The 17,312-nt window shown below is 40.1% G+C and overlaps 2 protein-coding genes across 3 annotated transcripts in view; one reads left to right on the top strand and one right to left on the bottom strand.

The window, feature by feature from the left end:
- The window catches only part of clip3 (CAP-GLY domain containing linker protein 3), a 30,562-nt gene extending 29,803 nt beyond the window's left edge, over window positions 1-759 (bottom strand). For both annotated transcript variants that reach the window (XM_062553325.1, XM_062553326.1), the window contains exon 1: window positions 666-759. The gene's annotated coding sequence lies outside the window, so the exon portion shown is untranslated. The remainder of the gene's footprint in view (window positions 1-665) is intronic.
- Window positions 760-2,816: 2,057 nt separating this feature from the next.
- On the top strand, window positions 2,817-13,066 carry LOC134100232 (cytochrome P450 2M1-like). The gene is made up of 9 exons (XM_062553329.1): window positions 2,817-3,088; window positions 4,309-4,471; window positions 6,388-6,537; window positions 7,637-7,797; window positions 8,887-9,066; window positions 9,521-9,662; window positions 9,919-10,106; window positions 10,814-10,955; window positions 11,888-13,066. The coding sequence occupies exons 1-9, from the start codon at window positions 2,897-2,899 to the stop codon at window positions 12,070-12,072; spliced, it is 1,503 nt and encodes a 500-aa protein (XP_062409313.1). The 5' UTR covers window positions 2,817-2,896; the 3' UTR covers window positions 12,073-13,066.
- The last annotated feature ends 4,246 nt before the right edge of the window (window positions 13,067-17,312 follow it).

The following is a 17,312-nucleotide window of genomic DNA, read 5'->3' as shown; positions in this document are numbered from 1 at the left end:
TGTCTCCAAATCACGCCCAAATCGCCACGACCTATTTTATTGATCAATCACAGAATCAGAGTAACATAACAACAACAAAAAGGATTAGGCCACAATTCAACGTCCTCTCAACGTCAGTCAAGACAGCTGCTTTAGAACTGCATGATGTCCCTCATATAAATACCATAGGCTACTACATCGAACGTAAACATGAATCCGACCTATATGCTGCTTGCTTTTAAAAAAGCATCAATCTGTCGTTTTTTTGCCTTCGAGTTATCCACACAATCATGTTTTGTTGTTATAGTCGATCTATGAGGAGAGGAAGGCGTGTGCACAATTACGATTGACGCCCCATTGTAAACAGTCTTTACACCAGATGTACTAATAATAACCAAACCAACAAAAGAGATATCATTTTCTATCAAAACTGACGAGTTCATCATTTAACCTTGAATCATAACCTTCAGAGTAAGTAAAATAAGGCGCACGTTTATCCAAGCAAAAGCAATTCTCAGCATCCACGACCCTTCCTTTCTCCTCAGCCCATCAACGAGAAAACATGGATTCCCAATGCAAACATCGGAGGCACAGCCTCTCAGTCACAACGTTGGGCTCGCATATAAACGGTAACGTATTGTAAAACCATGGTCATTCTCCATCCAGACACTCTGCTTCATTCTTACCTGAAATCAAGCCACGGGATTTCGGGATTTGTCCCCTGGTTTGCAGTAGTATTTTCTGAAGTGCGACGCAATTTATAAGCGATGCGAGGCTGAATGGATGCTGATGGCAAGATGTTGCTTGTGCCCTTCTCCTCGCCCGCTGCCTGCGTCACAGCTCTGACTCACGCATGGACCACTCGGCGCATCCATTCACGGCGTCGCAAAACCAACCAAGCTTGATGATGCTCAACGCCCCTAATTTGGCAGTATACGAAGAATAAGGAAATCAAGTTGTATGCAACATTCATCTATCTAACTATCCTGTCATTTTATTGTAGTCAAGTCAAGTCATTTTATTTGTATAGCGCATTTAACTTGCACAGAGTAGCCTACAACCCAAGTAGGCTATCAATAGACTGTATTACAGTCTCTACTGTACTGTGACCCATCTAGTCCTATATTAGTCTAAGCATACAATAATGCAGGTAATAATGATATGTACAGTCGGGCCATTTTAGATGTCAATTCCCAAAAACGAAATACCAGTGGTTAATGTTCTATATTTCTTGTGTTTGATGAATTGATGATTTACAAACACATTCAACCTCTCGACTCTTGAAAAGATTTCCCACCGCATTTTAGTCTGCTGGTGCATCCCATGCTGTAATTTGCATCACTACTCCAAATACAGTAAAACCCCTCCATGATTGACAGTGCTCTCTAAACTATACCATGGTTGACCACTGGAGGGTAGTGGGCCCTCAGGAGAGCAAGAGGGCCCACTCACATGAGATGCAGAGTTCACATGAAGACATTTGATGCACTAAGCATATTTTAAATGTTAGGGCATGGTTAGGGCCTTTTGCAAACAACGTGTGTCATTTGGACCATGAGTGCCGCTGTTTCAGCCTGTGTTACGTAATAACACAGGCTGAAAAGTATTTGAGTTGACTGGGGCATCAAAGCAACCAAGAAAAACTAATGCAATCGGGATTTGAAAATATTCTGATGATGATTAGTTGGCTAAAGCATAGGTAAACCAACCTAAACCATATGACTCAGCAGCCTATGTGAAGGCTACCTATGACCTTACAGTGTAAACTAGATGTACCCAAAAAAGGTACAAATTATAACCGCTGCTCAGTCCTGCACCTTCTCATTCACGTTTGCTCCTATCTCCTACTCTTGCAACTATTGTATGTGTAAATGAGGGTATTTTTATACATACAGTACGTGTGCTTTTCTCTCTCTTTCTGTGTGTGTGGGAGTAATGAAGTGTGTGTGTGTGTGTGTGTGTTTAGGTGTGCATGTTTTTATCTCTCTCTCTCTCTCTCTCTCTCTCTGTGTCTGCTTGCCTGTGTGAGTGTATGTGTGACTGTCTGTGTGTGTGTGTGTGTGTGTGTGTGTGTGTGTGTGTGTGTGTTTGTGTGTGTGTGTGTGTGTGCGTTTGCTTGTGAGTGTGTATGTGGGAGTAATGAGGTGTGTGTGTGTGTGTGTGTTTAGGTGTGCGTGTTTTTTTTTTTATCTGTGTGTGTGTGTGTGTGCCTGCTTGCCTGTGAGTGTGTGTGTGACTGTGTGTGTGTGTGTGTGTGTGTGTGTGTGTGTGTGTGTGTGTGTGTGTGTGTGTGTGTGTGTGTGTGTGTGCGTGCGCGCGTGAAGTGTGTGTGTGCGCAAGATCGTGCATGCATGTGTGTGTACTGTAGCTGATATGGCCCCCCCATGAACGGCATTCCACAAAACTGAGTGAATGAGTGGATATGGGATGTGTTGACATGGCCACTGGAGAGCAACACACCAAAATAATTCGGTCATCCTATTCCTAGGCCCTGAGATATTCACAGAGAACAATCATCTTCAGGTCAATTGGTGCACTGTCACAAAATCGTTTGATTAGATTGGATCATTAGATTCAGTTTTATTGAGACACAAGGAAAATACAGTTTACGTCTAACCAGAAGTCCAAAGAGGCAGAAAGGGCAATGTGATACACACAGTAGCCTATACTGTAGGCTAGATAAACTCTGAAAAAAAATAAAAAAATAAATAAATAATCTGGAACAAAAATTACTCTGTTTTAACACGTTCGCTACATACCGCAGCGGTCATATTAACCTACAATAACCTACAGTATCCCACCCACTTATGCTGGTAGGTGTGGTCTCATTAGAAACCTATACTGTAGGTATATCCTGTAGCCTACCTACCCTCTATCGTCGACCAACTGTAGCTAACGTTACGACGTCGTCGTCGAGATGGATATTCTCTCCGTACTTCAAGCGAACTTTCTCTCTCTGGTTTTGGGTGTTATTGTTTTGGTGTTGTTCTGGAAGAATCTAGGCAAACAGAGCAACTTTGGGAGATTACCACCAGGCCCCCCTCCTGCACCAATTGTTGGCAACTTGTTCCAAATAGACTTAAAAGAACCATATCTGTATTACCGGGAGGTAAGTTCCGAATATCAACCGAACGATGTGGTGTTCACTTCATTCTTTCTTTCCATATCTGCAAAATAGGCTACGTCAAACGTTCTGTAGATTTTGCAGTTAGACTATCTTACGCTTGTGGTGATATAGCCTACATTGTCGAGATACATTTGGCAATAACCTCAACATTCTTAAAAAATCATACCTGTTATAACAGCATAACCTATATTTCAGGTGCAAGTTAAGATACTATTGCGTATAGCCTAGCTTTCACAAACACCATCCACTGGTTTTGCCTCCTCTGTACCTCAACCATATTGCCTTAGTTGACCTGTCATCTGCAGGCAGTAACTAGGCTACTACCAGGGGAGTAAGGGACGTTTGCTGAGCAACAAGCCAATTAAGCGAAGACTGCCAATGATCAACATCATGCTATTCGCCTGAGATTTACTTTGATGAGCATAGCGTAAACAACAGAATCATTTGAAAACTAACAACTAAAATAATAATAATAATAAAAAAAAAAAACCTGATGTCTGCAAGGATATATTTGCACAGTTGCGCCACATCATTTGTTGTTGATTCAGTGACAGGCAGACATAAGTATAGTCTACTCTACATAATCTTCAAGTGTAAAGTTCAGGCTCAGTGCCACAAACAATCAGTTTGTATATTTAGTCCGGCAGCCAAATGCCATAATTTAAGTGAACCTGATTTTTATTTTTCCCTCTTTCACTCTGAGAACTCTGATAACTCTGATCATTTCTTTAAAGGCTGGTAGTATTTTCTGAACACTTAAACAAGATATCCATAATTCCCTCTGTAATATACTTTTCATCTCTTATGTCAACAACATGAAAATAAAAACATTTAAACATTTAAACATTCATTTTTTCATATTGATCTAAGTAATCAACTGGTGAAGTTTCATAGTGATATCTGCTTGTTATTTTGTTTACCCTATTCACCTGTATCTCCGCCTTATATTCAACACTTTGGACAAGAAAGGCTTAATATACACAATTGCCCAAGGGATATCACCGGGCACCCTCCTAAATCTTAAAGAGGTACCCCTAGTCTACTATTCTGCAAAAAAAAAGAAAAAAAAACCTTTAACCGACAAAACCAGGTCTGACCCCATGGCTGCCTGACTAATTCACATGGATCAATATTCAAGTGTTCTGCAGTTAACACAATACATCAATATTTAATAAAAGCCATCTCTTTGCCTCTCCTTGCAGCTTTGTAAGAAGTATGGGTCTGTGTGCACTATCTGGCTGGCCAACAAACCAGTGGTGATCTTGTCAGGTTATCAGACCCTCAAAGATGCCCTCGTCACCCAGGGAGAAGAGTTCAGTGGGAGGGCTCAGTACCCCCTCCTGGTGAGGTCAACCAATGGATATGGTGAGTTTGCAAAAAACAAATGAGTGACCTGCACCGAGTGTGTCTGGCACGAGCGGACAAGAATGACAGCGTAGAGAGATAATCCTCACTGCATCCGACTGTTGTGGAGCTTCGGATGCCCTCTGTCCACATTTATTCCGTCATATATTGGTGGGGGGAAAAAATCGATTTTGTTCAGTATCGCGATATTTTGTGCATGCAATTATATCGATACTAGTAGGTCAAAGTATTTAATTATCTATTTTACTTTTATTTGAGTTGAGTTTACGCAGGGTTTACTCTGATCACATTCAATTTCCTTATTAGATAGATAGATAGATTGATAGATAGATCGATACTTTATATTACGCTCACAAGGTGGTGCTTGTTGTGCCGTTTTATTGTGCATTCAACAGCGATTTCAAATAAAAATGGCTTCACAATCATAATCTGTTATAGACGACACTCCATCACATCAAAAGTATTTCGGTTTTCAACAAAAAACAAATAGGACCTTGATATGCACCATGCCATATGCACCATGCCATGACAAAGTGAGTTCTCAGGTCTCAGGTGAGTTCACAGGTCTCCTGTGTTGGAATTTAACCAGACAAGTCAGTTTTTATCTCGTTTATTCACCCCGTGCCACCCTCTATCCCTGCCCAACTGGCATCATCATGATCAGATAAGATAAGATAAGATAAGATTAGACTTTAATGTCTTTAAATTTGTCTTGCATTACAGCTCAGCAATCAGCATAGAAATATATAAAAACAAATTACAGATCATGAAATCATTCATTCACTACCTTGCATTGAGATTGCCAAAATATTTTCAGATTTTTAAAAAGTTAAGTTCCATGTTGGTCATTCCTGACTATACAAGTGTACTTGAGTAGGTAAGAGCCAGGTGTGTTTGGTGTTAGTATTATTCATGGTGATGCACACGTTGTGAAGGTCTGCCAGCGAAATTCTTGCTTTCATAAATGTTGAGCTCGTAAAAGCCTAGAATCTCTGTGCTCAACGAACTAACTAAACACCACCGCATAGGAAGTTGAGAGAGACGCGTCCACCCCGTAATCACACTCATGTGAGTAAAAGGAGTCGTGCTGCAGAGAACCGTCATATTCATGCACAGAACTCAGTATCTGTGGGTCAGTTGCTGTTCTGGTTCTTGTTCTCCGCAGGTGTGCTGGTCAGCAGTGGTCATCGCTGTTCTGGTTCTTGTTCTCCGCAGGTGTGATGGTCAGCAGTGGTCATCGCTGTTCTGGTTCTTGTTCTCCGCAGGTGTGCTGGTCAGCAGTGGTCATCGCTGTTCTGGTTCTTGTTCTCCGCAGGTGTGCTGGTCAGCAGTGGTCATCGCTGTTCTGGTTCTTGTTCTCCGCAGGTGTGATGGTCAGCAGTGGTCATCGCTGTTCTGGTTTCTTGTTCTCCGCAGGTGTGATGGTCAGCAGTGGTCATCGCTGTTCTGGTTCTTGTTCTCCGCAGGTGTGATGGCCAGCAGTGGTCATCGCTGTTCTGGTTCTTGTTATCCGCAGGTGTGCTGGTCAGCAGTGGTCATCGCTGTTCTGGTTCTTGTTCTCCGCAGGTGTGATGGCCAGCAGTGGTCATCGCTGTTCTGGTTCTTGTTCTCCGCAGGTGTGCTGGTCAGCAGTGGTCATCGCTGTTCTGGTTCTTGTTCTCCGCAGGTGTGATGGTCAGCAGTGGTCATCGCTGTTCTGGTTCTTGTTATCCGCAGGTGTGCTGGTCAGCAGTGGTCATCGCTGTTCTGGTTCTTGTTCTCCACAGGTGTGATGGTCAGCAGTGGTCATCGCTGTTCTGGTTCTTGTTCTCCGCAGGTGTGCTGGTCAGCAGTGGTCATCGCTGTTCTGGTTCTTGTTCTCCGCAGGTGTGCTGGTCAGCAGTGGTCATCGGTGTTCTGGTTCTTGTTCTCCGCAGGTGTGCTGGTCAGCAGTGGTCATCGCTGGCGAGAGCTGCGTCGGTTCTCCATCACGACGCTGAAGAACTTTGGGATGGGGCGCAGGAGCGTAGAGGAGAGGGTGCAGGAGGAGGCCAGGAGTCTGGTGAAGGCCTTTGATGAGTTCAACGGTGAGGAGCTGGAGAACTTCACTTTTCATCCGTGTGTGTTGTATCTGTGCATTAGAGTAGAGGCTATGATGATCTGATGTTCCCTCAGTATGTGCTGGCCTGCCATTCCTTACAAGTTTAGCACACAAATGTGTGATTGAAGTGTTTCTTGATTTTTTAGCAGTGCACTGTATATCATGGTAACGGCCATTATGATAGAAGACATAATACTCATAAAAGCATGAGCAATTTCATGCTGATAAAGTTAAGGAGACGAGGGAGTTGGCTTGGCATGAGCTGGGGAATGCTACTGAAGTATGTCCCCTGCACCAGACTCTACCCTGGGTAGCAGGTCTCCTCTCTGTCCCCTGCACCAGACTCTACCCTGGGTGGCAGATCTTTTAGCGCCATGGCCCTCCTTCCTTTTCTTTAAAGCAAATGCATTCTTTTGTTTTTGTGTTGTCTGTATGTTCTGTTTCTGTTGACTTTGTGAAGTGACCTTGAGTCTGAGAAAGGCACTATATAAATAAAACTATTATTATTATTATTACCATGTACGGTACAGTAATTGTCTTTCTCTTGATGAAATATGAGAACAATACCCCCTTCCACTGAATCAGCAAAGTGAAGCCTTTCTCAAGATGTGTGCAGCCTGTGTTTATGAGATTAGAAAGCTGAGAACCAGGACGTGAACTTTGACACCATTCCGACTACAAGTATTTTTATTGTTCTTAAACAATACTGTGGTTTTCTAGCATTATTCCTCTTACCTAGAGGTACTGTGGAAAAACACTGGTGCTCCCTCACAGCAAAACATGTCTTGTAGACACAAAATATTGTTGAAAACGGTCATTTAAAGTAAATACAGATTGAAAAAAGATTAAAAGTTTGGCTAGGTTTGTATGTCAAATGACAAGGTATATGTGAAACTGTGTAGTGCAAGTTGGTTCCTATGCATACTTCATTCAGTTAGTAATTCAGATATAACTCATATTAAAAACTGATGAAGTTTCTCATTTGTACTAATCATTAATCAACATTAATATTATTGTATATAACATTACAAATGACATAGAACCAAGTAAAACAGAATTACTATGTGAAATCTTTTTTTTTACAGGTGCGGTTTTCAACCCCAGAGAGCTGCTGTGCAATGCGGTGTCCAATGTCATCTGCTCCATAGTGTTTGGGCAGCGGTTCGAGTACAAGGACCCCGAGTTCCTGCTGCTCTATGACACGGTCAACGCCTACTTTGATGTGCTCAGCAGTCCCCTGGGCTCCGTAGGTGCTCTTTACTGTTTATATGAAGTCTTTTAACTCTTTCCCCCCTGGACACCTACTATGAGCAACCCATATGTTTTTAGGGCTACCCATGGAACACATTTGCATACAATAAATAAACCTCCATACAAATTACTTTTACCATCATAAACTTCATTGAAATATCCAGACATATTTGAACACATGCTAAAGTTGACTATAAAGATATACAGTAGTTTAGCATAGCTTTTCAAATTAAAATAACCCCAAGTTATACCCTTCACCATAGATTGGCATAGTGTTTTTTCAGTTAGCCTATTAGCTGGTTTCATGCTCATTGAGCTCAATGCAAATCAAACCAGCTAATGGAAAAAAAAATACCATACCAATCTTTAGGTGTGGTGAAGGGTATGTGATGATGTGGGGCTATTTTAATTCCAAATGCCAAGGGAACTTTATCAGGATGCATTGTATCCTGGATCCATGAAATAACGGGCCTTTAAAAATGAAACTCTGCCTGCCTCTATGGGAATTTAACGTAGGGGTTCCAATACTTATGACCCCTGTATTTTAAGGAAAGACATTTAATTATTTACAATACATTATTCATTCACAAAGAAAATAAATTATGTCCTTAAAGGTTGGATATTTCCTATTTTCTTTGTCATTTTTCATTAAAGGCATTAAGATAAAAATGTCCATATATATATATTATATACTGTATATATATTCCTCTTTATAGTCAACTTTAGCATGTGTTCAGATACTTAAGGAGGTCACTGTAACTCAAATATACAGTGTCCATAAAAAACTTAATTTAATTTGCCATTTTGTTTTTACAATAATCAAAAAAAAAAGTATCAAGTCTGCCTCCCATTATTCAGTAATGCAGAAAATATCTGGACAAAAAAAAATGCCTAAGAGATTAGGTTGTTGAGTATACAGTATTTCCCATCATTTATATGCAAATATGTTTTCCCCCTCACATACATAGAAATATCGCAAAGCAGGAACAGTAGGACAATAATGTAGTATTTCACAACTTCTGAAGTTCTTTCAGAGAATATTAGAGCTCAGTGTTGTTACAGTATACTGTATGGTCTTTTACAGCTCTACAACATCTTTCCTAAAATTGTTGGGTGCATTCCTGGAAAGCACAAGGATTTGTTTGCATTGCTGAAGAAGGGGCAAGATTATGTGAAGAACCAGGCCGAGACACGACTGAAGCACCTGGATGCCAACTCCACCCCACGTGACTACATTGAAGCCTTCATGATTAAAATGATCCAGGTTAAGTGCTGTCCATGGATAACATGTGGTGTGGTGTGGTGTGGTGTGGTGTGGTATGATGTAGTATGATAAATACCCCTACACCTAAAATGTTTAAGCAATAAAGTCAGACAGATAGTATAATAGAATGCTACAGTATGTTATATAAGTAGAATTTAGCATTACCCAATTAAGGTGTTCTTTTGCAGCATAGCTTGAATGTTAGCCCTCATTTGTAAGTCGCCATTGAAAATAGTGTCATCTACTGTACATGAATGCATGTAAGCGTAAAGGAAGAAAGATTGGACTAAGGCACAGTGTTACTCCATTGCTGGATGGACTGAGATTACAGTATAACTGGGTGTACTTGAACTTGTAGTTGGAGAACCTCTCCACTAGAGGGCCTTAGTTGCCAACCTGACAGACACATACTGTAGCTCACTGACATGAGACCACATGTGGCTGTGTGTTTCAGGAGAAGGACGTCCCAAATAGTGAGTTCCATTATGACAACCTGCTGGGCAGTGTGTGGAACCTGTTTTCAGCTGGAACTGAGACAACCTCCTCAACTCTGAGACAAATGTTACTGATGATGATCAAACACCCACAAATCCAAGGTCTGAAAAAGAAAAGACACACTGATAGCTCATTTGTCAAGTTTCAAATACAGGATACTTTCAGATAACCCAGAATAAATATTCTTACGCTATAACATTCTGCGTTACACAAGATATTGCTAAAGTAATAATTTAAACTATCAGCATGTTTTCCAATGATTATTACAACACACCACACATCCACATATTGATGTGGAGTTGTTTCAGAGTGTGTTTCATAGGTTAATGAATATGAACATGTTTGTAACCTTCTTAGCGCGTGTCCAAAAAGAGATCGATGAGGTGGTTGGACAGGACAGAAGCCCGTCCATGGAAGACAGATCTAAGATGCCGTACACGGACGCCGTTATTCATGAGGTGCAGCGCCACATGGACTTGGCACCAACCTCTGTGCCCCACAAGGTCACGGCTGACACAGAGTTCAAGAGCTACCACATCCCCAAGGTGAGAGAGTTCAAGAACTACCACATTCCCAAGGTGAGAGAGTTCAAGAACTACCACATTCCCAAGGTGAGAGAGTTCAAGAACTACCACATTCCCAAGGTGAGAGAGTTCAAGCTGAGAAGAGGTCATCGTTACATACAGGACCCCAAACTACAGAGACAGTCATGTGTTATATTAGTGTGGTGTGTCTTACTGTGAACATAAATGTGCAATACAATATAATGTAAAGGGCTCTCATTTGTTTAGCACAAAAGGTGCCATTCAATGTCTTAACAACTCTCCACACAAACTAATGCTTATTTAATTATTGTGCTGTGCAAAAGAATTTAGCTAATTTATACCACACAACATGCAATACACACAAACATGAGTGGGCCAGCGCATAAACAAAGATGTTCTTAGAACATGAATTCCTGTGCAGTCCAATCATTTCCATGAATGTTCATAGACTCAATCATAGACGCTCATTTAAAGTGACTCTCCATCATGTTTCTCTAGATGTTAACAAAAACGCATTACTCAACTCAAGAGATTTCTGTGTCACTGCACTCTCCATCATGCCAGGAAATAAGCCTCTATTGTATACTGTAACTGTTTCTGACGGCACAGGAGCCTTAGGTAGTGCGTGCTGCAGATTCAAATCAGTTCCCATAATGTATACGGAGAATGAAAAGACCACATGTTCCCCTTTTGTTCTCCTCCTGCAGGATACTATGGTTCTCCCTCTGCTCTCCTCGGTTCTCTCTGACCCCAAACTGTGGAAGAACCCAGAAAACTTTGATCCCGAAAACTTCTTGGATGAGGAGGGACAATTTAAGAAGAATGATGCCTTCTTGGCTTTTGGATTAGGTACTGTATGTCAATATATTTAAAAATAATTAAATACATTGAATATTTTTTACAAAATTACAATATTTTTTACAAAATATTCAATATTAAATATTCTGTATGTATTTTTTATATTAAATATGTTTAATATTAAATACATACAGAAGAGATTAATAATATACATAATAAAACTATAGGATATGTACTGTAAGGTAAGGTAGAGTTACTGTCTAATTAATGAAAACATGACCATATAGATATTCTGTTGGTATTATACACAGTATTCTATGATTATAGAATAATTCCATGATTATATCATGGTAATCATACATAAGAATTCTATGTTTACACTAGAAAAGCACCTTCGCCAAGTGCCTCCTGGATCCAGACGGTGATCCGGATCACTCCCAAAATGGAATAGTTTCTTCCTTGGGTCATTTCAGACCTTTCCTGAAAATTTCATCAAAATCCATCCATATAACTTTTTGAGTTATCTTGCTAACACACAAGCAGACAAACAAACAAACAAACAAACAAACAAACAAACCTGGATGAAAACATAACCTCCTTGGCGGAGGTAATTATACATAAGCATCATGGGAGTTGGAGTTCTTCAGAGCACCTCTGACTTTTCTCGAGTAAACCTGCTGATCCCTGTGTTGTGTCTTGCCTGCAGGGAAGCGTATCTGCCTGGGTGAACCACTAGTTTAGAATACTGCTGACATTGTTTTACTAATCCATGAATCTGTTGGTGTCTTGCGTGTCAGGGAAGCGTATCTGCCTGGGACTGGGTGAACCACTAGTTTAGAATACTGCTGACATTGTTTTACTAATCCATGAATCTGTTGGTGTCTTGCCTGTAGGGAAGCGTATCTGCCTGGGTGAACCACTAGTATAGAATACTGCTGACATTGTTTTACTAATCCATGAATCTGTTGGTGTCTTGCCTGCAGGGAAGCGTATCTGCCTGGGTGAGGGTCTGGCCAGGATGGAGCTCTTCCTCTTCACCTGCTCTCTTCTCCAGCGCTTCACCTTTGTGGGCACCAAACCCCCAGAGGAGATCGACACCACCCCCAAGAGCTGTAGTTTTGGCCGGCTGCCTTGCGTCTACGACTGCTACGCCAAACTCAGGGTGTAGATGAGAAACGCCCTGCGCTGCGAAAGTAGCCAGATTGCAGGTCGTGTTTAGGCTGTTTCAAAACAGTGCATTGTACAGTAGAACAATGTTTCTATTAGCATGAGTGAGAGGAGACTGCCAGAAGAAGCCACATTGCTCTTTATCTATAAGGGGTTGCAGTGCAATGCTCACATGCAATGGTAGCTATTGCTATATGCTAGGGTGACCAGACGTCCCCGGTTTCAGGGGACAGTCCCCGTTTTTGGAAAACTACTTGTGTCCCCGTTTTTTAAAGATAAAACTTGTATATTTCAATCTATATAATATATATAATCAGATTGATAGTCAAACTAAAAATGTCCCTGTTTTTTCCACAATTTTGGGATTATGTCCCCGGTATCGGACATCTGGTCACTTCACTATACGGCCAACTACGTTAATCTCAACGCTCAATATCAAGCATTTCAATGGGTGTACTAGTGGCCTGAGTTGTAAAGGCTTTCATACCGCACTCCATAATACCTGTAGAATGAAAATGTAGAAACTGACAAAATTACAGTTACCATTAAATACGCCCCAAGTACAAAAATGAATTAACTCACAGAACTGTTGATGTGGACGTTACCTAATTGGGCTCTCAGTGCAGCTAGATTCTCTCCAGGGCTCACCTGGAGATGAGGCTGATTATATTGTGTGACATTTCATTGCCCACTAACGGAGCAGTTGTTTATGCACTTTAAAAATGTCCATTTACTCATGCATGTAGATGAATAATTACGGATAATATGCTTCTGTGTAGTACTTCTAGTTTGTCACATCACTAGCCTTTATAGTCATATCATATCCAAAGGGTTGAGTGAATGAGACAGACTGACCTCTGCTTCTCAGCTATCGTGTAGAACACTTTGGAGAAGTGCCTTTAAATGTAAAAAATTTTGTATGTTGCTGTATGTCAGTAAATACTTGTTATTTTGTTAGATTTGTATTATCTTTAGGCGAGACACTACAGTTGAATAGGGTAAAATGTTTAAATAATAGGTATCACCATGAAACTTCCTCAGTTGATTACTTATACAAGTATGAGAAAAAAATGTATTACAAGTTTTTGAAATGTGTATGTTTAATTATGCAAATGAGGCATTATCTCATTAAATATGCATGATTTTGCATATATTTCCGGTAGATAGATCTGAGCATATGATAAAGCCAGGTGCAAAATTATTCTTTCATGTTGTTTACAAACAAGATTACAATAAAATTACAGAAGGATTTCAGGATATCTGCTTTCATTGCCTAGGAAATCCAAATATACTGTCCATAGCCTTTAAAAAACGATTTTTGCCATGCTTTTTTGATTAACATGTCACATAAATCAGGCCAGGAATGATGTATTAACAAATCCCTCTGTAAATGTCTTCAGAATACTGTTAAGTGTATAACTGGAAAGTTTGGTGTAGATAGGTGCTACAGAGGCTGAGAAGTATCTACCGGAAAATGACTCAAAACCGCAAATAACTAGTTTTGAGAAAACAGCCTTGAAACACAGCCAATGAGATTCGTTCTCAGCTTAGACTCGTCTTTGAACTTTCGCGATTGGTTGCCAATACAAAGGAAATGTCCATATTTGGATTGCATGGCGTTATTCAGGAGGAGCAGGGCTTTCCAACGGTGTGAGACACGATATGATTTGGATCACGTTCGCGGGAGTACATGACATTTTAGAATGGGAACTTTTGAGAAAATGTGAAGAAATACATAGGCGCGAGCACACAAAAGTTCGTGAAATAAACACCTAAATGTGCAAATCGGACTTTGTTGTTTTAGTAGGGTGGTAGAATACATGCTAAGGTAGCAAACTAGCACAAAATCTCGAAATTGACCGGAGGTCACAAAAACAATGTTTTCAACTGCCGTGTCTCGCCTTTACCTGATCATTGACAATTGTTTTTATTGGTGAACAATTGTTGCTTTTGTGTTAAACTAGATGTAGCAGAACGACACAAAATATGTCCACCGTCCAGTCTGCAAATTCTCTCCACAACAATAAATCACGCTTGTCAATTTGTGTCCCGCTCCATCCCCTACTTATGTAAATGAGTGTGTGTAAATGATTGTGCATTTGTTATTGTTGTATATGAGTGCTTCCATGTGCATGTGTGTGTGTTTGTGGGGGGGCAAGTAAGACTATATGAAGGAGAATAGCAATAACTAGTAAAATAGTAGAACATTACTAACAGTTTTTTTTCCAATTGCTAAAACACAATTTGAAAGCTAGAGTGGTTTTCTCGAAATTCACACACAATTCACAAAACATTTTTAAAATGGCAGTTATTTCATGTATCCAGGACACTGCATCCTGATAAAGTCCCCTTGGCCTTTGGAATTTAAGTAACCCCACATCAACACGTACCCTTCACCATACCAAGATTGCCATGGTTTTATTTCAGTTAGCTGGTTTCATTCTCATTGAGCTCAATGCAATTCAAACCAGCTAATAGGCTAACTGAAATAAAACCTCTGTGCATGCCAGTCAAGTTCATTCACACCACACTCTGTCATCCATGTCTTTATGGACCTTGCTTTGTGCACTGGTGCACAGTCATGTTGTAACAGGAAGGGGCCATCCCCAAACTCCCCACAAAGTTGGGAGCATGGAATTGTCCAAAATGTCTTAGTTCTTAAGCATTCAGAGTTCCTCTCACTGGAACTAAAGGACCAAGCTCAGTTCGGGGATGGCCCCTTCCTGTTCCAACATGACTACAGCTGTGGTGTTGTATAGAAGTCAAGAATAAATTATGTTTATTCTGTATTATTTGTAAAATTATGAAGTGGTCACACTTTTCACCACCACAGAAAACAATTGGCCCTCTAAGTCACCATTATAATGGCATTCAAATAAAGCAGGTTGGGCCCATTTAATGAACTCATTCTAGTGCAGTGGCTCTCAAACTTTTTGATAATGAGTACCATCTCAGGAAACAGTTGGCTCTCCACCATTATGGCCAGCATATAAGCCAGTATGACTCCATATATAGTCAGGTTATTCAACACAGAAGGTTATTTTTATTCCTAATACTTGAATTGTTTGCTATTTTATATGAAGTCAAGTTTATTTATATAGCGCATTTTATACACAGAGGCCATTCAATGTGCTTTACATAAGCAAAAGCAAACAGTAATAGCTAATAAAAGCATATAGGAAATAGTCAAAGAATAGTTTAAAAAGTAAAGAATAAAAAGGAAAACCTAAAACACATATAGAATAGTACACAAAAGCATGGAAGGGCAACAGCTAGTTAAAAGTGTTTCAAAAGTAATAATTAAAAGACATAAAACAAAAAAGAAGGACCACTCTGTGATAGTGATACTAGCCAAACACCCATGAACAGCAGAACTCATATGGGGATTCTTGAATGACAATAACTTAAATATTGGCAATTTTCACAAAATTTGAAGAAAGAAATACAGAGTCCATAATCTCGGTGTTCTCTATAGTAGATATGAGCCAGCAGCCCGAGATCTTCTCTGTTTGCTTTATTTTATTATATTAAGTCTCAGGCAACAAAACTTTAGATAGGGAACTGAGAGGAGTTGGTTAAAGTTACTTCCGTGTACAGTCATGCAGCTACAAAACCACCAGTGACGGGGGTTTACCAAATGATGCAGAGCAGTCACTGCATTGTCTCATGTGATCTCATGTGATCTCTTCAACACTAGTATTCAAAAAATCCACATTCATAAGAATAATCCTAAAATGTCTTACTTAAAGAATATGGAGGAGTTACATCGCACTCACGATCAAGAAGGATGCCAGACAAACAAAAACGGAAAATCTCAAAATAAACTGTCTGCACACTTAAATCCTTTGTAAGTTTGGCAAATAAATGTAAGTAAGTAAGATGTAAGTGTGCAGACAGTTCATTTCGAGATTTTATTTACGGAATATAAAACTATGTGACCATGCACTAAAGATTAAAAAGATCAAAATCACCATGTTATTTTCCCATAAGAATCACAGATATCACAAGGTCAAGGCGCAGCAACCCTTACTTTTCTACCAAGTTATGGTGGTGCAGTAAGAACGAAATGAGGTCAAGGTGTATGTTTGTGTCGATTATACAACAAGATCAAATGCAATTCAGCCAATCATGGTTAAGGAGTAAAATATCTGTTTTACGAATCTGTTTAAAAGCTGAGGTTGTACACTTTCACATGATATGTGATATCTCTGATTAGTACTCCATGAGCTATTCAGAGAAGATGTTCTCAGAACATGAAATCCTTCCATGAATCTTCATAGACTCAATCATTGACGCTCATTTAAAGTAAACCTCCATTATGTGCCTTGTAGAGATGTATAGAAAAACTACACAATACTCAACTCAACCGATTGCTGCATCACTGTGTCCTAAGACATGCCAATACATTAGCAAATTGGTATCACTCTGTTCTCACTGTGGTTTTCACTGCACGGCAGCCTAGAATAGAATAGAATAGAATAGAATAGAATATATACTTTTTTGATCCCGTGAGGGAAATTCAGTTCTCTGCATTTAACCCAATTAGTGAACACACAGCACACAGTGAACACACAGTGAGGTGAATCACACAACCCAGAGCAGTGAGCTGCCTGCCCAACCAGTGGCGCTCGGGGAGCAGTGAGGGGTTAGGTGCCTCGGGGATCGAACCGGCAACCCTCCGGTTACAAGCCTGATGCGCTAACCAGTACACCACGGCTGCCCCAACACCACAGTTGCCTAGGTAGTGCCAATAACATTATATGGAGTTAAAAAGGGCATGTTTCCTCTTGTTCTATGCAGGATACCATGGTTCTGTTCTGTTTTTTTTTAACATGTCCTAATAGGCAGTGTACTCTCCATGGGTCCTATTTGGAATCTCCATAAGGACACTGAGCAAAAAAATAGGCATACTGTTACAAATAATTGTGTGAAATATAAGTGACCTATATGCTAATGTTCGATGTGACGTGCTACATGTACGTGCTAAATGTTCGATGTGACGTGCTAAAACAAAATGTAGAGTGTTTTCAAAAAACTGAATTAGTTTGCACAACCAACCTGAGGGAAATATGTAATGTTTGTACTCTGCTATTTTTTTTTAGCGTGAGCGAGGAGAGTTCACTTGAAAGAATGTATGTTTCAAAACCTGTGTATAAACCTATTGCAAATTACAGTGCACATGTCAATTGCAAATGCATACAAACAGAAGGTAAATATCAAAAGAATGAGCTGCACACTGTA

This window comes from Sardina pilchardus, chromosome 13 (genome assembly GCF_963854185.1).
Source record: "Sardina pilchardus chromosome 13, fSarPil1.1, whole genome shotgun sequence".
NCBI lineage: Eukaryota > Metazoa > Chordata > Actinopteri > Clupeiformes > Clupeidae > Sardina > Sardina pilchardus.
This window is presented reverse-complemented; position numbering and strand designations above follow the sequence as displayed.